Source organism: Rhinolophus hipposideros, assembly GCF_964194185.1.
Source record: "Rhinolophus hipposideros genome assembly, chromosome: 18".
NCBI classification, from domain to species: Eukaryota; Metazoa; Chordata; class Mammalia; order Chiroptera; family Rhinolophidae; genus Rhinolophus; species Rhinolophus hipposideros.
Window position 1 is genome coordinate 35,349,856 of NC_138064.1, and position 24,680 is coordinate 35,374,535.

At 34.4% G+C, this 24,680-nt stretch overlaps 1 protein-coding gene across 5 annotated transcripts in view; it reads right to left on the reverse strand.

The window, feature by feature from the left end:
- The window catches only part of CFAP69 (cilia and flagella associated protein 69), a 65,689-nt gene that overhangs the window by 34,731 nt on the left and 6,278 nt on the right, over positions 1 to 24,680 (reverse strand). For all 5 annotated transcript variants that reach the window (XM_081079202.1, XM_081079200.1, XM_081079198.1 and 2 more), the window contains 11 exons: positions 21,262 to 21,321; positions 19,611 to 19,676; positions 18,841 to 18,950; positions 16,244 to 16,320; positions 13,470 to 13,568; positions 10,302 to 10,451; positions 10,017 to 10,194; positions 8,215 to 8,338; positions 4,814 to 4,862; positions 4,591 to 4,712; positions 2,206 to 2,422 (listed from right to left, as the gene is read on the reverse strand). In XM_081079202.1, coding sequence (XP_080935328.1) covers positions 2,206 to 2,422; positions 4,591 to 4,712; positions 4,814 to 4,862; positions 8,215 to 8,338; positions 10,017 to 10,194; positions 10,302 to 10,451; positions 13,470 to 13,568; positions 16,244 to 16,320; positions 18,841 to 18,950; positions 19,611 to 19,676; positions 21,262 to 21,306 — 1,237 coding nt within the window. In that variant the 5' untranslated portion in view covers positions 21,307 to 21,321. The remainder of the gene's footprint in view (positions 1 to 2,205; positions 2,423 to 4,590; positions 4,713 to 4,813; positions 4,863 to 8,214; positions 8,339 to 10,016; positions 10,195 to 10,301; positions 10,452 to 13,469; positions 13,569 to 16,243; positions 16,321 to 18,840; positions 18,951 to 19,610; positions 19,677 to 21,261; positions 21,322 to 24,680) is intronic.

Genomic DNA, 24,680 nt, shown 5'->3' on the forward strand with positions numbered 1-24,680 from the left:
ACAAACTGCTACAATGAACATTCTGGTTTATGTCTTCTCATTCCCACTGAAAAGAGTTTTGCCATGTGAATCGTATAGGTTATACCCATATTGAATTTTACTGAAGTTGCCAAATTGTTTCCCAAAGTGGTTATATGGATATAATGCGTAAGACTAATAGAGTCTTCCCAATCTGTTAATGTGAAATGGTAGTTCATTGTTATCTTAATTTGCATTTCTGATTACCAGTGCGGTTGAAAATCTATTAGCCTTTTGGAAAACTGAGATTTTTCTCTGTCACTTGTCAGTCTCTCTGTTTACTTCTCTACAGAGTTATTTCCTTTTTGATATGTAGGAGTTATGAACCTGGATTCTAATCCTTTATCAGTCACGGGTAGTAAATATCTTCTCTCAATTTGTAGATTTACATTTTATTCAGATTTCGTCATAGAGACATTTCTGTTTTACAGTAGTTAAATGCATCAATCTTCTCCTGTATAGCTTATAGTTTAAGCTCTTCTGATTTTTAAAGATCTTTTCTTACACTGTTATCATAAAAATATTTTCCCATGTTTTCTTCTAATAATTTTACAATTTAACTTTCCATATTTAAGGCTTTAATTCATTTTGTAATTGATTTTTTTTTTAACAAGGTGAAAGGATTTAATTTTATTTTTTCCCCTGGAGGGCCAACTGCCCCAGCACCATCCTTCCCTCGTTGACTGGCAATGTCATCTCTGATAAGGCCAGACTCCCATATTTCCATTTCATTGGTCTATTCCTGGCCTCGTACCACACAGTTTTAATTACTATAGCTTCATGGTAGTAGGTCTTGAAAAATAGCAAGGCAAGTCCTCCTATTTTCTTTATAAGGTTGTTTTAGAAGTAGCTCTATGTTTAAAGCTTAAAAAAAAAAAAGTTCAAAATACTGTCTGAGTATTGTGTATTGGTTAAAAATGTGGGTCCGGGAGCTAGACTGCCTGCATTAAATCCTGGCTCTGCCACTTATTGTGTGGCAGGGACCAAGTTTTTTAATTTCTCTTATTGATTTCTACCCATCTGATAATAATAGTACCTATAACTATCCCTGATAATAGTACCTATAACTCCTTGATCTGTTGTGTGGACTAAATGAGTTAATACTTATAAGGTGGTTAAGACCTACCACATAGTAGGTACTCAATAACTGTTAGCTATCAGTCTTCCTCTTATTAGGCAGCCTTTTGTCTTTTGCTTACAGTCTTCGGTAAACATAAATAGTACGATAATGATACAATCTTCTGTAAACATGAATGATATAAAGGATAGAAGAATTGCTTTATTTAGTGTGTAGTAATTTAACAAGACTAAATTTAGTAACTCAGCATATTAGAAATTAGAGCATAAAAAAAATAAGCTATCATTTTTTTCTCTTTCATGGATACATGAGTGATATTCCTGGTCGAATGAAAATGCACAATATAAAATTATTTCTAGAGCAAAATACTATCAGAAAAGAATGCAATATCTTCTTTGTTTTTTTTAAAAAAGATGTATTTCTTATTTCTTTTCTAAGAATTATGAGAATTGAAATAAAATATTCAACAAATTGGGACTCTGCTAATTTGGTAGACTACATGTGGCATCATTACTTCTGACGTGAGATATGGATTTTAAGCTCCATGAAGGTAGATTTTATTTATTTTGAACATAAATGTATCTTTAGCTGCTAAACCAGTATCTGGTACCTATGGCACATTCAACAAATATTTGTTGAATGAATAATTAAAATATTGCCAGGGCTTAGTATAATTGTTGGATAGGCCTAATTATACAAAACCTTATGGCAGATTGTATGTATCATTTTTTTCTTTTTACTGAGAGGTGTGCCTCAGCTATAGTTATGACATTTACTGTCTGATTTTAAATGAAATCTCAGATCTTTTTTTTCTTAAAATATGTAAATGACATCAAAATCACAGGAAGACAGATTTATGTTTTTCTTTGTTTTAATTTTTTAAATCTTTTTCTATGCATATATTGAAAATTCAATTAAAATATGTAGTTTGAATTTTTTATTAAATTTATTGGGATGACATTGGTTAATAAAATTATATAGATTTCAAGTGTATAATTCTACAATACATCATCTATACATATTGCATTGTGTGCTCACCACCCAAAGTCAAATCTCCTTCCCCATATATTAGATTAGAATTTTGACAGGAATCTTGAAAGACCACTCACCTTCGCTCTCACACCATTTTAGAAATGCCAGGATTCGAGCATTTCCCTGGCACAACATATACTCTTCTATTAATAAAGGAGCCACTGATGACAAAGTGGCAATTGCATGCAGTTGTAATTCTTCATACTGTGCTGTGGACCATTCAATTATTTTGTGTTTCTCAGGCTTTTTAATGTAGGTAAACAAAGCCAAAACAACTTTGCCATCAATTAGTAGCTATGAGAAAGGGCAAGCAGTATTTTGTTAAAAATCTAAGAAAATAAGATAAAACATTTTCAATTTGATATTTTATTGATCATTTCAAAATATTTCCTTCATAAAGATCCCAACCTATGTTGAACACCCAAAAAAGATAAAAACAACTTAATAATAACAACACTTGGCTATGATCCCCCTTTTCTGTGATATGTACTCTGTAGCTGACAATAAATAATATAAAGTAAGCATTAAATTTTTTTAATCTATGCTGCTTATAGATGTAGTTTAATTCCTCCTTATCATAAAACCACAGGAATAGAAAATTTGGGGCAAATAAACTGCTGGTATTTCTCTTTTCTCTCCTTTTTTTTTTTTTAAAGGAAACATTTCACAGACTCAAATGTGTACTATAAAAATCAATTTTGTCTGAAGTAATGACTATGGCTAATTTTTAAGCACACACAACAGAATTCATACAAATATTCTGTCCAATGAATGCCAGTAAGAGCACAAGTCATATTTAACTACATGCCTAGAATTTTAAAATTATATTAAATTCATGATTTCAATAAAAATAAAACAAAGAATTCATAGCTATTATGTGACAATCAGTTATTAATACTGTAGCCAATGCTGATTGATGCATACTTGTGGTTCACAAGATAGTAACACACTATGTGCTAAATTCTATTCAATTTTCTTTTTATTTGGCATTATTTTATAAAGACTTATTCACAATAATATCTATGATTTTTTTCTCGGGTTTCTACTAGTCCACATGAAAAGAACACAAGATTTAAGACTGAGAAAACAAGAATGACAAGTAGTTCTAGCATTACGGTAAATAGGAAGTGGATAACATTTTTGAAAAACTCTGTAAACTGCAAATAACAGTACATGTGTTCATTACCACTACTATGACCGGGCCACTAATATATTTAACACAAAACAATTAGTTGATTCCACTGCTTGCAGTGGAAGCTTTAAGAAGCTTACCATAGTGTTTGTGCCATTTAATTCTGTTTCAATTTAAACTGGTAAACTATAGGGTAAAAGTTATTTATTATCTTTATGTGTGTCATGTTAATAGTTATATAATATTCTACTATAACAAGAAACCAGTATTTTACTGAATATTTTCTATTTGGCATTCCAGAAAATACATTGAGGTTGTATAGAGTATTTATTTTTGATATAAATAATAGTTATAACTGTAAAGGCAATTTTTCTTTTTCTGAGCATTTTTAAATTATAGATTCCTCAAAGTGGCATTACCAAGAAAATTCTGAGCTCTTTTAATTCTCATAATAATTCCATGAAGTAGGTATTATACCCATTTTGAAGTTGAGCTACCTGGGATTTAGAGAAACTAACCAGCCTACCCTAACTAAAGCCTTAACCACTATGTTATGCCACCTTTATGTTATCATTAATAATATTGATTAAATGAATTCCCAGTTATTTTTCATGGTAACCCCTTGGAGCCTGAAAGTGTTTTAGGACTAAAACGAAATTTCACTGAATGCAGCAAATAACTAAACTAATGAAACTGTTAGTAGGACATTTTTTCTATCACTTTATAGTTTACAAAGCCTGCATCTGAATCTCACAATAGCCCTGTGAGCAGGGCAGAAGTATTACAACCCTCCTTTTACGTTAGGAAGAACTGCGCCTCAGAAAGTTTAGGTAATTTTGCCAAGGCCACAGAGCTAGTAGGTGATAAGACAGAAGTGAAATTTTGGTCTACTGTTTTTCAAATTGCATCATGCTGTTATATAGGATATAAAGTATTAAGATAAATGGAGAAAAAGCAGGTTCATAAGGGTTTGAGATTGGCGGCACAGAGGTTAGCATTTATTCCTCCAGCAGAATCAACACTTGATTCTATGGTCAGAGATAGACTGGCGGGATGGGCCTATATGGATCTTCTTTCATTTTATGTTCTGTTACTGAGAAGATTTAAATATGTAAATAAATCTCATGGATTCTCCTGCTTTTCTTTGGTTTATGGTTTAAATTTAGGTAAGTTCACTGTTTACAGATAAGCAAAGGAAATTTTGAAAACGGTAAAATTCTGGTCAACGAGAGTTTGTTACTTTCTATGGTAAATGATTTACAGTCATGACTTTTAACAAGTTATACTACAAAGTGAATTGATTTTAATTTTTGTTTTGATTACTCTTTACCTGTACAGTAGGTAAATCTTTACATAAGATCACAATTATATTGAATAGCAACTTCTTCAACTCAAAATCTTCATAGGAATTAGAAAGCTTAAGACCTTTTACCAAAGGATTTTGACTTTTAACTGTAAGGGGACAAAAAAAAAAAGAAAGAGTGAAATAAAAGCTAATATGATGTATTAAGACTCATCGAGATAATTATAGGTTGAAAATTTTATGATTTTACCTTCATTAAAGGTTGCAAATAGTATCAAATCCCTGGTAAAGCCACATTCCTAATATACACACACAAAACAAACAGAAGGATAAATTAATTAATGGAAATTAAGTTACAGATGCCCATATTTACCTAATATATGACTATCAGATTTCCCTTGTCATTTCTTTGATTAACAAAGCACTAATAATAGGAAGGGATAAAAGCAAGAAAATAAAAGCATAGAGCCAGATAAATTTGTAATTTATTAAATATTAAACTTATTTGTGTAGGTTCTAAGAAATATTTTACATTATTCAAGAACAAGATGCTGTTTAAAATTTGGTTAAGAATGCAAACTGTATTGAGTACAAGTTATGTATGTAATTCATTATTTATACCTTCAAACAACAAATAAGGGAAGAAAATAGTTATTTTCAACAGCTTTTCTTCTTAAACAACCACGCTCCCCACCCCAACCCCAACCACTCTCAGGATGTCAACGGTTTGGTCAAGCAATGACGAAACAGTTCCTACTTAATATGAAAAGCCCTGAAGAATGACCAGAACTGCAAATATTTCAGCATGACAGAACTCATTCCTGACAGAGGTGTCCTAATTGGACTTTGTACATTAGGGAGAGCTGATAGGGGCAAACTCTGGGCTTTTGAGCTTGCAGCTTTATATACCTTCTACTTTAGGATCAAAACGTTTTTTGCGTGTTTTTTTTTCAAATGAGGATGTTATTTCTTTGACACATTCATGGTATTCACTTGAATGTTTGCAAGGATGCCAATGAGAACTTACTGACCTACCAGGGCTTCCAGAGAAACTTACAGGTCCACCTACACATTGCAGCCTTGACAAGGAAGCTACTAGGATTGTTTCCCCATTTGCACAGGATGAGGAATGACAGTTAAGTTCCTGAACTCATCCTAGAAAAAGCACTACATACCATGTTTCCCTGAAAATAAGACTGGGTCTTATATTAATTTTTGCTCCAAAAGACACATTAGGGCTTATGTTCAGGGGATGTCATCCTGAAAAATCATGCTAGGGCTTATTTTCTGGTTAGGTCTTATTTTCGGGAAAACATGGTACTTCTCTGCTGAATGTCACTACGGTCACTTCAAAGTACTCCCCTTGGGAAGCTATGCACCGATGCCAGCACCTAAGCCACCCTTCAGAGCAATTTTGGAACTCTTTCTGGAATGGCTATCAGAGCTGTCGTCGTATTACCCTTGCTGTCCTGAAAGTCATCAAAATGTCTTTCTTTCAATACTTGCTTTATCTTTGTGTAAAGAAAGAAGTCATTGGGGGCCAGATCAAGTGAGTAGGGAGGGTGTTCCAATACAGTGATTTGTTTACTGGCTAAAAATTCCCTCACAGACAGTGCTGTGTGAGCTGGTGCATTGTCGTGATGCAAGAGCCATGATTTGTTGGTGAAAAGTTCAGGTTGTTTTCGTCTAACTTTTTCACTTCCATATAGTGAACTTGGTTAACTGTTTGTACAGTTGGTACAAAGTCATAATGAATAATCCCTCTGATATCAAAAAAGGTTAGCAACATCATTGCAACAAGTTTGCACACTTAATTGTCAGACCTCGTATGCTTCCTGAGTGTTCTCTTATGTTAGGATCACTCGGCGTCCATTAACATGGGGTTGTGGCCTTCACTGCCAAATTTCCTTTAAGTGCAACTTAGAAAGTATGTGGCTTACGTGTGAATATTATTGCCAAAGATCCCTACTTTGGGATGTCAATCATTCAATGATTTTTACATTCTAAAATATGGGGTAGCTAAGCTTCTGATATGGCGCAGTGCTCCTATTATTATAGAAATCTTCCTGCAGGTAACAATGACAAATTCTGAACAAAATATAAAAACACCTGTCTGCGACCAAAACCAAGCAGGTACTGGAGGGGAGTCAGGCCTTTGAGGAGGGAAATGGCACCGCATGAGTTTCCTTTTTTCTTAAAATGGCTTTTAGAGTGAGGCCAGGCTCTAGCCTGCACCCCATGGGGATGCTAAAACTCAGGGTAAACCTGTAATCTTAGTGGCTTGAGGAACCAGAGGACAGAGGCAATCATGGGGCAACCACCGCTACTGGAAAATGAAGGGAGAAATCCCATAAAGGAGGGGGGCCAGAGAAAGGGAACCTCAATTTCTGTGTATAAACTTCCCAAGTCTCTGGCTGATGCCTGAACCACAGTAGGGAAAGGAATAGTCAAGCATCCCACGTAAGGCTAAAAGAATCGAACCGAGATTTGAGCTGCCATCCACCATAGGGATGAGGCTAGCCAAGCTACATGCCTATTGATATGAAAAAAATAAATACTTTTCAGAGGAATACACCAGAATTCACCGTCAAGATGCTCATAAGGAATGGAAAGACAGAGACTCTCAGCAGAGAAATAGAAACTATAAAAAAACTATTTCCAAAAGGAAATTCTAAAACTAAAAAATATAACATCTGAAATAAAAATGTATTAGATGGGATTAATAGCAAATGAAGATGACAGGAGAAAAGTCAGTGAATTTAAATATATCGACCAACACAAATTATCCAATCTGAAGAACAGAGAGAGAAAAGATTGAAAAAAGTGAATAGAGCCTCACAAACTTGTGAGACAATATCAGAAAGTTGAACACACATGTAATCGGAGTTCCAAAAGGAGAGAATCGGGCTGAAAAAACATACTTGAAGAATGTGACTAAAAATTCTCCAAATTTAGTAAAAGACCTAAATTTACATATTCAGGAAGTTCTAGGAACTTCAAGCAGGACAAATACAAAGAAAATCACGTCTTGGAACATCATAGTAAAACTGCTAAAAACCCAAAACAGAGTGAAAAATCTTTGAAAACCGTCAGAAAACAAAATGATACATTTTACACAGGAGAACAATTTGAAACAACAAATACTTCTTATCAGAAACAATGGAGGCCAAAGGACAGTGGAGCAATATCTTTAAAGTGCTAAAAGAGAAAAACTGCAACCTAGAATTCTATATTCTGTGAACACAGGTTTCTAAGAATTAAAATGAATTAAAGATCTTTTCAGATAAAAGGAACGAGGGGAATCTGTTACCAGCAGCCAGCCTATCTGCATCACAAGAAATGGTAAAGGAAGTACGTCAGGTGAAAGAGAAATGATCATCAGATAGAAACTCATGTCATCAGGAAGGAAAGAAATGCATCATAAATGGTAAGTATGTGGGTAAATCATAAACTATGAGGAGGGCCTCAAGTTTCCAAAGGAGATGGAAAGAAGAATTGGCAGGGTGAGGAGACCGGTTGACCATCATGACATTACAACATAACTGAATGTTACAACAAAGTACATATTACAACACAGTCTCGTTCTCCCTCCCCCCACTCTTACCACTCCCCCAATTAAAATTAATACCATTTACTCATTTACATACTTACAATCATGGGTGCTTCAGGGTTTTGAGCTATAATTGTAGTGATCACTAATATATCATTTCTAAGCTGACGATCGTAATGACTAAAGCCTCTCATAAACAGATTTTTAAATACTTCCTTCAAAGCCCTAGAAAGGAAAACCGTATTTTTAGAACCACATTTTTTTATAGGACACTACTTAGGTATCTGTCAACAAAATTTTCCATTTTATATTATACTATTCATTTCAAAGTATTTCTCATCTTTCCTGTATTTCCAAATCTGCCTCTAACTCACTGTCGTGAGACTGTCCAGGTAGTAAGAAGCCATTGGCCCAATCCATGCATGATGGTCAAAATGCTCTAAAATAAAGACTTGATCACATCATTTTCCTTTCTAAAACTACTTAAAGGCTTTTTGTTGTTCTTTCTTAGGATAAAGTCCTACTATCTTACCAAGGCTTATCAGGCCTTTCATGGTACTTACAGTTCCTGCTGACATTGTTAGCTTCATCTCTCACTATTCTACCCTGTACTCTCTGCTCGCACCACAGTGAAATTCTTACAGTTTTTTGATTTTGCTGAATTCTGTTTTCACTTCTGTTCCCCCGTCTAGGATGCTGTCCACATGCAAAACTCTTCTGTGTTGCCAGTTCCTACTTATCATTCAGGTGCCAGATTAGGGTTCATCAGGAAGCATTTGTTAACTCTCCAAGTCTGGGTCAGTTTCCCTGTACAATGCCGCTGTACTTCCTAGGACCCACTTGTCCTTGTGATAACAGCACCCTTATTTTTACGCAGGCTTCACTCTTTTCCCACTTTTGGTCTTGTGAACTGCCTTCCCTTCCTTTTTGCCAGAGCCGTCCTTCTTTCTGTCACAAGTAATCCACTCTGGAATGGGCATATGGCCAACAGCAGAATGCCCAGGGGCAACGGGGACTCCATTTGAAGAATTTTCTTTGCACTTGCAGAAGAGCAAGTTTTCTCTGCTTGATTTGGGGTTGTGAGGTTGTGAACTCAGACTTCCTAGGTCTCACCATGTGGACCTTGTGAAGAAAACCAACACAGTAGAAGACAGTAAGGAAGGATGAAAAGGGCCCAGTCCTGATATTTGCTGAGCCTTGAATACATGAAACCAGTTTTATTCTTAACAAGGTAGTTACATTGGCCCATAAATTTCCTCTATGGCTTAAATCAGTTGCGTTAGGTGTTCAGTCACTTGCAAGCAAAAATGTACTGATTCACCTTCTTCTGGAAAACATGTAACGCCTTGCGATAGTCTCTTTTGTGACCTTTAGTACGCTCCCTTTTTGTTGCCTACTTACTTGTCCATCTCTCCTACCGTAATGCAAGTTTCATGAGAGCAAAGATCATATCTGTATTGTTTTCAATTGTCTTTCTATGGTCGGGTACTGAACTTGAGCAGATAAGAATTCCTTGATGAGTAAATGAAAAAGTAACTAAAGCCTGACTCATGTTATTTCTAATGTTTGTTGCAGTACCTAGAAGACAATAAGTATTCAAAAAATTGATTTACTGAAGGAACAAAGGAAATCGTTCTTCGAAATGTCTAATTTTACTTTACACATATTCAAAAACATACTTTAGCCTTGTTAACAAGCTACTTTAAAAGCCTTCCACCTATGAAAAAATGGCTTGTTGTTTTGCAGATGCCTTTATTCCATGGCACCAAAAAGATGTCCTGAAACTGAGCCATTACATGAATCAAAAGCCTAACTGCACACGAATTCAAACAAACCTGTTAGTTATATCACTGATGATCACTTCAAGGTTAAAAAATATTCCTATCTAATCACATACACTTACAGCACACATTCCAAGCTACTAAGCTGTTGTATGATTTCTTGTTTGGAAGATTTTTCCAATAGGTTCCAAAGTATTTCTGATGAACGAAACAGAAGCTGTCCAGAGGGATCTGGATCAGTGAGGTGAGCACAGAGGCCACTGGCTGCTTGTGCTTTCATCATTAAAGTACAGTTCACTTCTGCAAATAAATTGAAAAATTATGTGTCATGTTGCACAGTCTTGACATCATTAGATAGAAACAAACGTAGCTGAGAATAAAGTATTCCAAGTTAAGAATATACTAACCAGAAGTGGAGAGATGTTGTAGAGCTTTAAGTACCCAAAGTTTCTCAACAAGTTGATTTTCAAGCCAGGCCAGTGACTGGACCATACTTGTTGCCAATCCTCCGACTTCAGCCATTTGAATCTTATAGGATGAGCTGGCCGGCTGGTAACCTAACAACAATTAGTTGATACATATGTATAGTTATCTCACACAGTAAGTCATGTACATTACAACAAAGGAATGAGCAATTTATTATTAAACAACAGCAACGAAACTTTTTACCAGTGCATGACATTTTTGAATGGTTTGGCACAGGGATCTTTTTCTATAAAAGGCCAGGTAGTATTTTAGATCTAGCAGGTGATAAGGTTTCCATTTCACATACTCAGCTCTGTGACCATAGCATGAAAGCAGGTGTAAACAATATAAAAATAAATGGGCATGGCTGTGTTCCAATACAACTTTATTGACAGCGGGCTGATTTTGGCCTGGGGTGTATAGTTTGCTGATTCCCTGGTGTAGCATTTGAAATAGGTCTACAAATTTGGGGGCACATCTTAAATTCTAAAAAGGAACAATGTTTCTTATTTGTCAGTAGCTATGCCTTTCCATAAAGGAAAATGGCACGATTACAAATACTGAATGTTTTCACTATTCAAATCTACAGGTTACTTCAGTGCTTCCAAGGGAATGTGATGTTGGAATGAAGTTAAGAGGTAAAAATGTAGTGCTGTTCTGACAAATGCTAGTGAATATCAAGGCATTTTAGGGACGTTTGATTCTTGGTGACATGTCTTATAAGAATTTCCATCTCTCCTAGCTTTTATGAGAAACACGATCTCTCCTTTTGATACAGTTGAAAGGCACCTATCCAACGACATTTAACAAGAGAGATTAAATGAACATCAGAGGGTACTTGCTCACCTAAGATGCAGCCATTTTCTTTCAGTGATCTCACCTATTATATGACTCCCTGACTTCTTGACTTTTGAGACTAACTAGATTATTTAACATTGTCATAGTTCTGGGATGTCAGTCAGTTTGTCTTATCTTTCTGAATCTGAGCTCTGGCTCTGGATAAGGCCCTATCCCTTCCTGTGATGGGTTCTCTATGGTATGCTCCAGCTACTCACTTTAGGCATTTAAAAAGTATAAGGAGGAAAACGAAAATTGCCTGTAATTTCATCATCCAGATATAACAATATTAACATTTTTGTGTATTTCTTACTGATATTTTAATGTATGCATAGAACTTTAACAAGACACTACATACATGCAGAGTTTTACACTCTACTGGAGTCACTAAACATTTTATTGTAAGCTTTTTCCCATTCTGTAAAACATTTCCCCAAAACATGATTTTTGTTTGCATTATAGTCTATCATAGGGATGGCCCAAAATGCCTACTTAAATTTACTGTATCTTTTCCTGTTGAGTTTACATTTCTGTGGAAGGATAGAGTAATATTAAGTCTTATGGACTTGATTCCTATCTCCAGGGCTATGTCTCTTACAATTGCTCTACTGAGGACTTTTCAGCTGAGGTCCCAGATGTCCAGCCACACCCATCTGAAACCAACTGTGTGATAGTTTGTGAGAGACTGATACAATTCAGGTCAAGCTCACTTCTCTGCCCCTTCACTCCTCTGTCATATCTCATACATATTTGTCTCTCTTTCTGTCTTAAAGAAGGGTGCCTGTAGCTTACCAAGGTTAACCCTAAGCTTGCACTCTTAATTCCATCTTGTCATGCATTCTTTGGGAATTTCACCCTCCCATTTCCCACTTATTAGCTTCTCTTTCCTCTACTTACACACATCATTTTTTCCCTATTCTAAAAAAAAATTAAAAACAAAACCTAAATATCTTTCTTTGATCTTGCTACCAGTTGAACTGTTCTCCATCTTTCTTCTTTTTCTTCACCATTTGATTTTAAAATACAAGTCTGCATTTACTGCCTCTATTCCCTTGTTCCCACTGCCTCCACTCCCACAATCCTCTCATTCTTCAATCCTGCATCTGCCCTCACCATTTTATGGCAATAATCTGCCAAAGGTTAACCACAACTTTCCAGATACCACATTAACTTGGCCTTTTCATTCTGCAATTATAGAGGCCTCTGCAGTATTTGCTGTTGAGATCACGTCTTCCTTCATCAAACATTTCATTCATGGCACACAAGACATTGCAATCTTTAGGTTTTCTTTCTCCTCTTAGACTCTCCCTTCACTGCCAATTTCTTTGGATCATTTTTTCCCAAACCTCAATATGGGCACTTTCTATGTCCCTCTTGATCCCTTGGCTTTTCTGGTAAACTCAACCATTCTGATGGCCTCAATTTTCATCTGTTTGGAGGAATTCCAAACCTGCATCACCAGCCTCTGCTATTAGTATCTAATGTCTCCTATCTACCAACACTTCCACCCGTATAACTCATCGATAGTTTAAGTTTGACATTTAATAGTCTCACTGATTTTCTTTACTTCAGATGTCTCCCTATTTTTCCCTAATGCATAAGTAATTTTTCTTTTCTACCACAGTGTTTTATTACCATCTATGTTAAGGAACATATAACTTAAAAATATTATTTATGTTGTCTCTCTCTTCTTAGATTATAAATTATAGAAACTATGACGGTAGGAAGTATGTCCTAAATGACTTTATATCCTTCACAGTACAAGTGCCCTCTGCCTTGTCACCCATTTCAGTGTGATTCATTTTTATCATTATATATTAAGATGCCTTAGCTGTATCATGCAGAACTGATTCCAAAATATGATAGAGAATGTTGTTATTATTAGGAATGTAACATTTAATTGGGTGGTACAGATATTATAAATAATTATAAAATGTTAGAAAATAATAAATAATATTATCAACACTATGAAATAACATTAACTAATGATAATTATAATTAAACTAACTTGGGCATGACTTTAAAATTAAATCATAAATATTTAGCATGAGAATAAAAAGTCATACAAATCTAAAATTAAAACATGTAAAATTTTTTGTCTAAAAATGACCAAAGAACTTGAAACTACAAAAAAGAAAATCATCAAAAAACCTGCTTTTGTTATGTTGCATTTATGATCCCACTCTGTCTTCCCAAGTTCAAAGACAAATAAGACAGAATAGACTGTTTTATAAAGACTTAAGTTATTACTGAAAGACCATTAAAATCTTCACCTGTAATATGCTTCTTTGGTGGTTCTGCATGGTAAAAGTCAACAATACACTTACAAATTTGTATCCTCAGTTCAGAACTTGGTATTTTCATTAAGTCACCTGCCAGAAAGACAAAGGAATACTATTTAATAACACTGTCAGAAATTTATTTGCAAATTTAAGCATAAAGTGTTAGAAAAGAATAGTGATTAAAAGTATACATGCTAGAACCAGACTGTCTAATATTAAATCCTGGCTCTGTCACTTACTATCTGCATAAACTTGTGTCTTAGTTACCTCGTCTATAAAGCAAGTATAACAAGTTACTGCATTTAAGATTGCTATAAGGATTAAATGAGTTACTATGAGAAAAGGACAGAGAACAGCGTCTGGCAATTAATAATAAGCTATTATTACTATTTTGGCGAGATGTGGGTGGGCAGCATTTTCCTTCCTAACCAGAGAATGTAATTTGTTGCCTGTAATAAAGCATCCTTTGCTTGGAGAAGGTCCAAGTGAGCTCTGCTCTTCATTTTGCTGATGAACTGGAAAACAGTGCATTTCTTGGCAGTTTTTATCCTACAGGTAATATTTTTATGTTCAAGTTCTCTGGGTGGGGATGGAGGATAGAGAGGGTTCCTTTTCAGTCATTTCTCAACGACTTCTGAACTGGCTTCAGGCAATATTTCCAACTGGATTGCTTTTGCTCTGGTGAAGTGCTACAAGTATGATCCTCAAAGGAATCTGAAAATGATCCGTGAAATTCTAGAACTAATCCATTCCCTCTGGGTGACCGAGGACAAGTGGAGTCAGTAGTGTTACCTTTAGGATTGACTCAGATCTGGTTGGATTCTCAGAGGGAAAAGGGAGGAATCAGGTATTCCCTGAAGACTCAAGTTTTGCATTAGGGCTTACACAACATTCATCTCTGGGGGTGAGCAGTGAACGTGGATGAAGGTGGACAGAGGAGGGAGCACATAGGAAAGCCTCATCCTTATTTGAGAAGAATCTATCTGCAAAAGACACCACTACAAAAAAGGGCAGGTTCAAGGTTATTTTCTCAATTTTAATTTTTGGGGGCATTCCTCTGAAGTTGAAAAATCATGTTTTGAAAAAATTTAAGCAACAGTAACAACTAAACTTTTCCAACAAAACTAACCAAACATTCAAGTTTATAGGAAATCGTAAGGTTTCTCATCTGCTTCTCCAGCCTTTTAGTTCTCAGTGTCCTGTTTTATAATCAGAGCAGAGTGCCAACTTCTTCACTCACACATTTCTGGAATCCTGCTCTGGAGTCAGAAATATCTATCATTTAGAAAAATAAGTAATATAATTTATTAGTACCTAGTAGAAATTGGAAGTTATTAATAAAGAATAAATAGTCTGTGTACTACCTATAGGTTATTTTAGTTTAAGCTCATGTTTCCAGCAATGAAAAAATTAGGGACAGAGCAGCAGTATTTGCAGTCAGTAATCAGCGAAGGGAGTTCATTTGAAACTGAGCGTTCACACCGGCCTCAAGTGAGACAGTAACATGTTCTGTAGGCAGGCAGTCATTTGGCAAAGAGCAGACTGACACAGGAAGAAGCAGGCTGTGTATTTATCATACAAATGTCTGCCAACACTCTCAGACGCAACATTTTAAAATAACAGGAGCAACAGAGGAATTTTTAAAATGTTACCAACCAAACCTACGCTTTTAATCTGTCAATACTACCATGTCCTCTTTTGGGTTGGCTTCCCTTTGTAAATTTCCACCGATGACAGAGATTCACAGAATTCGGTGTCCCATTCGTTTTTGAAATATTTTGAAAGTCCTTTATTTTAGCCTGCCTGCTTCTTAAGGTCACCTTGCCTAACTCCCCATATTTATTCTAATTTCCTCGACACCTTTACCTACTGTAGGCCACAAATTTTCCCCAAAGAATCTATAGTTTAGAACTGTTGAGAAACTTATTTAGATATAAAAGCATTAGTGTCTATGTTAAAAATGAAGAGTGTTTTTTACTTATTCCAGGTGAGTCTCTAACATCTTTCAGTATGGTATATAATGCTGGGAACATAAGTATTCCGTAAATACTTATTTTTTATTTGTCAGGCCAATTGTGTATCTTTTATTTCTCATATATGAACGAAAAACCAAATTAATAAGTAGAAATTTAATGTAGGATTGTTTTGGGAACATGCCGTCTTGTCTCAAGGGCAGATTCAAGGCACTAGTGTATGATCTCATTCTCTAGAAAATTATTATTTTCTTTCTCTAGAAAATTAAGCAATAACTGAAATACAAACACCTGCTGTTTTTTGTTTCCTCATATTTTTGAATACAAAACATAGGCACGTTCATCTTTCTGTATATTATGCTAAAGTTCTTAATGTTCTGCCATTTTATGATTTTATTTTAAATTTTAGATGTATTTATTGAACACCGGTTCTCAATGATTCTGGCAATTATTAGAGTTCAAAGTTGAAAACATTTTGTGATTACTGAAAGGGTCAAATACGTCTAAATAACACAAACTGAATAACATCAAGACAAATAAGCATACGAAAGTATCTGCCAGTCTTTATACTTAAGAAACACAGAATCGTGTTGGTATCACGAAACACCCGAGTGGAAAACAATACAGAAATTATCACCAAGCACACTATGATTAATTCCCAGCCAGAAAACAAGAAAAGAGCCTAGATTTGGAGGACTCCTAGTGAACTCCTAATGAAACTTAGTGAAAGAGATATTTCTTTCTTGTCGGTAGTGCTTGTTACTCCTCTATCTTAAGGAAATCGTAACTTACCCAGAAGTGCGATTGAGTTAGCAGTATCTTCAGCATATGTTATTTCATCCGATACCTTTTTTTTCAAAAACGGCAAGCTTCGATAAGAATGAAGAATGTATGAGTTATGTTTAATGAAGTCCTTAATTGAAGCATCATTTGCAAAGTAGGGGGAAATATCCTTTCTAACGAATAAAATGAGAATAATATGCTATACTTTAGCCCTAGGAATTGGTAACTAGCAAAAAAATTTTTGTGTCTTTAACTGACCAAAAAGAAAATAAAGTGAATAAAAATGAAGAGAGAAGGACATAAAAGGCAAGGGTTAAGAAGGCCATCTTGGAATACAGCATAAATAAAAAACTTAAAAATTGATTCTCTTTCTCTCTGAGGGCAAAATAATAAGGGATTATAGCTAACTTTTACCAAAATTAGTACAACATTAGATAATCTGATACAAATCACAGATCTAGGTTTACCATAATTTAAAAGCTGTTCAAGGCCTTTTTCTGAAGTTTTTGAAACTCTAGTTAATAGTTCAATGGTCTATTTGTTCTTAAAGGTCAGTGACATTTCCTTATTAACTGGATCAGTTACTGTCCACAAAAATAACAGATATACTTTTTGTTATACAGATATACACTAAAGAATCCAAGTTAACAAACATTAATTGTATTATAATTGCATTTCACAGCCACTATAACCAAAGTGATTTGAAAATACTTTATTTATAAATCATAAAAGACAAGGCACTCGAACCTAGGTCATTAGTTTAAATGTCAAAGGAGAGATAAAAGTTATTTCTTAAATACAAAACATAAACTATTTTGGTATTTCTTGAGTTCAAAATTTGAACCTCTTGTATTACTTATTTAAAAGTATATCCTATTATAGGACTTTTAATTAATGTTTTTCAAGAAAAATTAACCAAGTGGTTGAAAAATGGCATTTAGAACTATCTCACTTGTGGATGTATATATGTATATATATATTTAAGATATTTCAAGGGCAAGCTATGAAAAGGACAATTTTATAAATGCTACAGAGGTTTGTTTCTAGTGTTGTTAGGATTTATCATTTGAAACAAATAACTTATCACTTGTTATTCAGCGCATTGTTAAACCTCTAATCTGAAGAACTCTAAAACTAGTTCTATTTGTCCTTAAACTTTTTTGTTTTCTACTAAACAACCTAAACGATAAAGCATCAGAAGAATTTTCTACCAAAAAAGGTTACCGAAAAAAAGGCATTTTATTTCTGATGCAGTGAGAAAAGCATACTAGTCAAAGGCCAAAAAAGTAAGGCTTTATTCTTTTTTTAAATTTTCAATGCTTTTATCTCCCAAAAATGTCTTGAAAAGAGAATCAAGTGAAGGTGAAGTCTGGAGAAACGCAAGACGAAAACAGAAATTAAGAGAGTAGAAAAAAAAAAGAAATATAATAATATGAATAATTATGAAATACAAAGGAAAGTGAAGAGTATTGAAAAGATCTGTCATATTCTGCAGTGAAACATTTAATCACAGCTTTCAAACAGAACCAGTTTTTGGTGGAGCTCTGTGGGAGCATTGATGTTCATAGCAATGCTTATGAACCTGGGGTCCTACGACTTGCACAGCCTCAAATTTGAAAATGCTTTAACATACATAATCTCACATCAGTATAATAACAACAACTTCCAATTAGTACATTAAATTTCCTTGAAAGCACCTGAACAATAATTTCTTTATTTTTCATGGTCACTATAAAAAAGTAAGGCATGGTAAAGGCATTCAATAAATTATTTTTGACTATTTTGTTCAGATGTCAAAAAAATTAAAGTAGTTACAAAATTTTAAATATTATTGCTGCTAAATCTAGATGGCAGAGTTAAAACTTACAGTCTTGCTAATATTTACCTATTAAAAGAAAAACACTAATTAAAAAGCTAAATTGGTAGAAAGGTTTATTAGGTTAAATTGTCAGAAAAGTTTATTCCTGCTTTAAGAAATTTCTTCTACTATATTATACTGAAAACTAAAAACAGATTATTAATATATATCTTGATTAGCCACTATGTGGCAGCAAGGAAGCAAAAGATATTCCTAGTTCCCCCAAACGGTTGGAGAAACAATAGTACAGAGGGTGGGACATACTACTTTTTAAATTCTGACCTTGAATTAACATTAAAACATATATATCAAAAATAATTTGACATTCTTAATTCATATTCATATTTGGAAAATCAAATAAAACATGACACAGACCCTAATATATCTTTAAGTTAAATTTTCTAAAGATAGAGAAAGAAACTGGCCTGAAAGTAATAAGGCTATATCAAGGATTCTCTAAAAATATGACAATTTCTTGGTTTCATCTCACATTTGTCGTTCACGTGACAGCAACTTATTATGAGAACACATTTTAATATACTTACAGTTTAATCTCTCGTGGCTACAATCCCAGACTACAAAATTTATGACCTTCACAACACCAACTGCTAGAATCAAGTGATCAAGTGTTTTGTTGAGTGCTGTACCATTTTGCTACACCATAATGCATAATATCTTTGCAATACAAAATAAAACATTAAAAATACTGCAAGCCAATGTAAAATAAAGTTAAAGAAAAACAACTTACCTACATACTTTTAGGATATTATATACAGATTCTATAAAATGGGGTTGGTGCTCAATTTTTCCTGCACACAGATTCAGAATTTTAAATATCTGTGCTAAATCCCTTAGGGGCTTTAATATTTTTAGTTAAGAAAGAAAATTAAGATTAATCTTTTTATTAACATATTCTTTATAGCACATCTGCCAAGAAAGTCTATAGAATTACCATTTTGTTAAATGGGGTTGACATTATTTTAATTATAATAATTTTGAAGTCTAAAGAGGAAAACTTAGAACCATATTTTTTTAAGGAACATTATTCACTTTTTGTCTTAGTAAACTGTTATTTAAAATATTTTTTTCTCCTCTCTTAACTTCTCCTACTGTTTAGAATTTGACTACCAACTACTATGCCACAGATTCAGCTGATCAATAACTTATTGGCTATGAGTAATAACACATTGAAAAAAATTAACTTAATGGCTCAATTATATCCTTCATCCCCACCCACCCAACATGAAACATTAACTGGTTTGGAATGAGCAATCCAAACCTATCTTACTTTTCTGCATTACTTTATTAACATTACTCAGGTTCATTTTCTTGTTTTTAAGGTTTAAATAGGTTAAGATTTTATTTCATTTAAAACTAGTATGAAAACAAAATGTACCATCTCTAGATCTTCCGGTAAAAGCACCTTTTATTTCATCTATTCAAAAAACCCAATTGGGACATAAACAAATTTCATAATTTGTATATATATATATATATGTATGTAGATAAAAAGGATACAAGTCCATTCTGGTAATATTGCATCAGTTTCTTGACAGATTTAAGTTGTTTGTCTTCTAAGTCACCCTAAAATAAATGATCTATTTTAGTTCTTTGGTGCTATTAAAACTGTTGAGATTTTAAAATTTCTACTATAAAAAGAAAGTAGGCACATCAAAATTATTAAGAAATGCTTAAATTACTGTGTTATAGTGTAAGGTTTATAAAACGTTTCCTGAAACAGTGAAGGTAAGAATAAGCTACCATTTAATTTTGATTAAGAAATTGAGAATTAAAACTAGGTTAATATAAGAGCAGTATTTGTTTCCAGAAATAATGTTAAGAATACCCAAAGTATGTTGAGTATTTTTCTATGCCATGTACCATTTAGGCACTATACACACCTATCAATCTTCAAAACAGCCATATTAGGAAGGTACTATTATTCTTCTTTTCCAGAATAGGAAACTCAAGCTGAAACACTAATCTGTCTAAAATCACAGATAACAAGTGGTGGTATCAGGAGTCACATTTGGCAATCTGATTCCAGAAATTGTATTTTAACCTTTAAAATATGCCCAGAGTACAGGCATAAGCCAAACATCTTCAGCCAATTAAAACAAGATTAACCTCTACAGTGATGTGTTTTCATGACTGAATCACGTCTGTCTTTTTAATCTTAAATTGCCTGTAAGAAGCTGTGTGTGACTTTTTCTATACTTTCATCCCCCCACACACTTATTTTTTCTTTTTTTGCCTATCCTTATTTAACAACTAGTAGGAGTTATACGTAGTTGGGTTTTCTTTTTTAAAAAATGCAGATATATTCACAACAAAAAATAACTTTCACAACAAACATAGTCAGTAAAAGGTAAATTATTCCTATAGAGTCATTATTTTTATTGGTTTTTCTTCTTTCTGTGTAAAAATGTAGAGACTGAAAAATGTTAAAACAATGACTAAATTTTTGTGCTTACTAATCACAGGACATTGTTCTATTCTGATTAGCTCTACCACGGTCAGCCCATTTTCCACTTAATAAAAATATGCCATCTTCCTCCTGTAGTAATTTTATAGTATATGCTGGCTTTTAGTCATTCAGTCAATTCTTGGGTAATGTCAGGAGAGTGTGGTGTGTGAGCAGGTATGCATATGCATTTGTTAACCTTTTCCCAATGCCTGAAATCTCAATTTTGAGGTTTGTATCTAAAATAATTTTATTTCCATTACATTCTAAGATTTTTCTCAAAATAAATTACCTCTGAATATGTATGAGTGTGTATATATATATATTTTGATTCCATATCATAAAAATTTAAGTAGTACATCATGAAACATTTTTTTCTACCTTGTTCCCCACATCCTACTTGGTAACAAGCAAATACAGAAGCTAGATGAGTCTTTTTCTGCTCTTATGATTTCTTCTTTTTACTTCCACAATCGGTTTATCCACCCCACGAAACCTAATCTGTTCTCCTCCTCCAGCCTCCCTACCAGGTTAAATACATTCATACTAAATTTAAACAGTCCTTGAATATAAGACATATACTATTTGAAATATTTTCAACAACAGGAGAGAAATGAGATTTATATTTGGGGAAATACATGTTACCTTTCAGGGAAATCACGGTTTATAAGTGATAGAGCAGAGAAATTTTCTCTCAAAGCTTACTTTATCAGTCTCTTCAAGGAGTCTGATGACACGATTTAGGTCCATGGGCTTTAAAGAACCCTAAAAAACAAACAACTCTTAGTATTCTATATTATGAGAATCAAGAAATCACATCAAACACACTATTTTTATATCATCCCTTGGTAACTTTAAAAATATTATGACAAAAAAGATGGGGGAGAATAAAAAGCAGATGAGACGTTACAGGTGTAAATAAATTTTGGAGTTAAAAAAAACTTCTTAAATTCTAGTATTATCTTATAATCCTAATGTCTTTAAATTTCACTAGTCCCAAAAGGCCCAAGAGAACATCTGGAATAACAACAGCAGTTCCATGGTTTGGAAAATAAACTTATCTCATTATATTCTATATCTCACGCGTATACACACTACACTGAATTTGCCTATGCAGATACACATAAAACTAGCAGCTAAACTACAGGTAGGAAATTGCCTTCCTGAATTAGGTATCCCCTCTTTCAGTTGGTACCAGCACTCTTACAGTCATCCATATTAGCAAACAGGAAACTCCAAGTTCTACAGATTTTATATCTTTAGTGTTTTTTGAGCCCATTCAGTTCTCATCTCTCACTCAGTTGCAAAGATTTCCTGCTGTTCCCCCTGGCTCTACTCTTGTGCCTTGCAGTGTCGTCTTCTATCCTACGGTCAGAGTAATAAAACTCAAATCTGAACGTAACTCGTCTGAATCATTCAATGAATCTCCACCAAATGCCTCTCATTCCCTCCTTTATTTCCATTTATGTTGTTACAATTCTATTCTTCTCCTTGGTTAACCCCCACAGGTCAGTCCTTCAAGATATAGCTCAGGAGTCATCTCCCCAAGGGATGAAAAAGGACAGAACAAATGTCCCCCCTCCATGCTCCATAGCACCCTAAGTGCATATCCATCGCAACTCGCATCACATTGTTCTAAAATGGTTTATGTGCGTGTTTATTCCCCACCACACCCTGCCTCAAAGTTCACTTGAGGGCAAAGGCTTTTGTTTTCTGGCACCCGCAGCACCAAACACTGCACCTGGCATGGTGGGGAAGGAAATAGGTGGTACTATCATCCAAAGTTTAAGTATTTATGGTGATACAGAAATCTTTAAATTCTAAATGCGTTTCTGGCTATATTTATCTTGGGGATTAATGCTTTGTTGCACGGCATTTTCTTTTTAATTCAAATGTTATATCAAAATTGCTTTCTCCTATTATATGAGTTAAGCTATCCTAATCTCCTTTGTTTCCTTCCTTCCTCCTTGGGGGCCTGCTTTCGTGCTTACTTCTACTTTAAAATAACTGTTTGGAAAGATGATGTAATGATGCTATAAAAGGGAGAAAAATCCTACTTATTCCTATCATCTAAATACACCTATTTATATTTTTACATATTATTTTCTAGTTTTATATATTTTTATGTATTATTTTCTGGTTCTATTTACATGTATAAATGCTTTATATAATTTCACTTAGCGTTAACACCATTGTATTTTTTGATCTTTAAATCTATGATACATACATTTCCCTATTTTTACATAGTCATTATTCCATTGACTGTTAAATCTAGAATTTCCTTCCCTTTCACAATTACAAACTCGTGTATTCTGACCTTAAAAAGACTTGCAAAAACAATTTTCAGTTAAGCATTTTAACTTTGACTTTGCAAAACATGTACTGGAATGAGTTTATTTATTCAAAATGATTTTTACTTTAAAAATTAACAATCAAAAAGGATGTAGTAAATATTTAACTATATCTGATACTATGGTTACCATTAAAAGTTATTATATTTTACTGTTAAATTGTTTACATTATTAAATTTATTGTGACCAAAAAAATTGTAAATAGAATTTTGCCTTTTAAGATTTGGGTATTTAATAGTGCCATCAGCCACTATCTTAGTAGTTCTTTCTTTTTTCTTCCTGTGTTCTTGAAGAAATACATATAGTGAGTTTTTATTTTCTGATTTTATGCCATATTGGCTTTGAGGGTTGGAAAGGATATGAAGAGTCAGTGCAGGATTTTCTTTTTAATATCTATATGTATTATCAGATTTTTCTCCCCCAATGAGCAGGCATAACTCTTATAAGAAACAGAGAGTAGTAAAGATTAAAGCATAGATTCCTGTTAGATTTATCTTGTATTATCTCTTCATGTTACTTTGTATATTACTTGCTTGGCATATATTATATTTTAAAGATTTTTCTCTCCCTTAGCCCTTACCTCTTTTCACAGATATTTATAACACAGCTTCTGTGTTTTACAAACTGTGCTAGGTGTGGGAAACATCTTGCCCTGACCTCAAATAGCTGTCAGTCTAGCATGGGATGCAGGTAATACGGATGACACACTACAAAATGCTCCATGAATGCTAAGAGGTGGAAGGACACAGAATGGCATGGGGAGCAGGGGAGGGAATCTGGAACAGCTTCCAGAAGAAGTAATCTGCAGCCAGAAGCGAGAGTGAGTAGGATTTGTGAGATGAACTGAAGGTTTGAGATATGGAGGCAGAGGGAGTAGCACGTGTGAAGGCCTGGTGGCCAGAGAAAACATAGCATCTGGAGGATCTGTGAGTGACCGGGTATGTTGGGAGAGGAGAGTGCAGGGGATTGTGGCTACAGATGCTGCTGCTGAGGGCAAGTAGAGGTCAAATCACGAATAACAATACTGATAATAACAATGATGGTGATAGCTACAACTTACTAGACAATGTCTATTTCTAGGTGCAGTTGGAATTGTTTTACACATACCTACTAATTAAATTCTATAATGTAGGTGCCATTATTAACTCCATTTTTCAGAAGGCTTTGTATGCTATGCTGAGGTTCTTCATAAGCTATTGGATGGTTTGAGAGACTGGATATATAAACAGACAATAGCCAGACTATATATGGCACTAGAACTCTAGCCTACAACCTCTGCAGCAACCAACCTAGAGAGTCAAACCACATCTTCTGCAGCAGTTGGTTCAGAAACATTAGGACTAGGTCAACGATTGCCAGACTCCCTAATTTTGCCCCATTTGCCACTTGGGACCCAGAAAAAGCCAAATATACTTCCCAAATGCGTGACACAGGATGCCCTGTTCCTAGCTAGCTCACCTCCAGCTTCCCCATGGCAACCACATCCAACCAAAGCACACCAGACTCCTTCGCTTTTTTCACTGGAAAGCTCTGCCTGCCTGCCCTGGAGTCTCTGTCAAATGCAAGTAATGCTGGCTAACGCTCATTTTATAGCAAGTTCTGAATAAATAGCCTGTTGGTTCCTATTTAGGGTGGTCTTCGTTTATCGCCACAGGTTTTAGCCAGAGGAATGTAACAATAGAAAGATAATTTTGTCTCCTGAGTAGAGACTGAACTGGAGGTAGGAGAGCAGTCTGCAATTTGAGGCCCCGATATTAAGGTAGTGGTAACTGG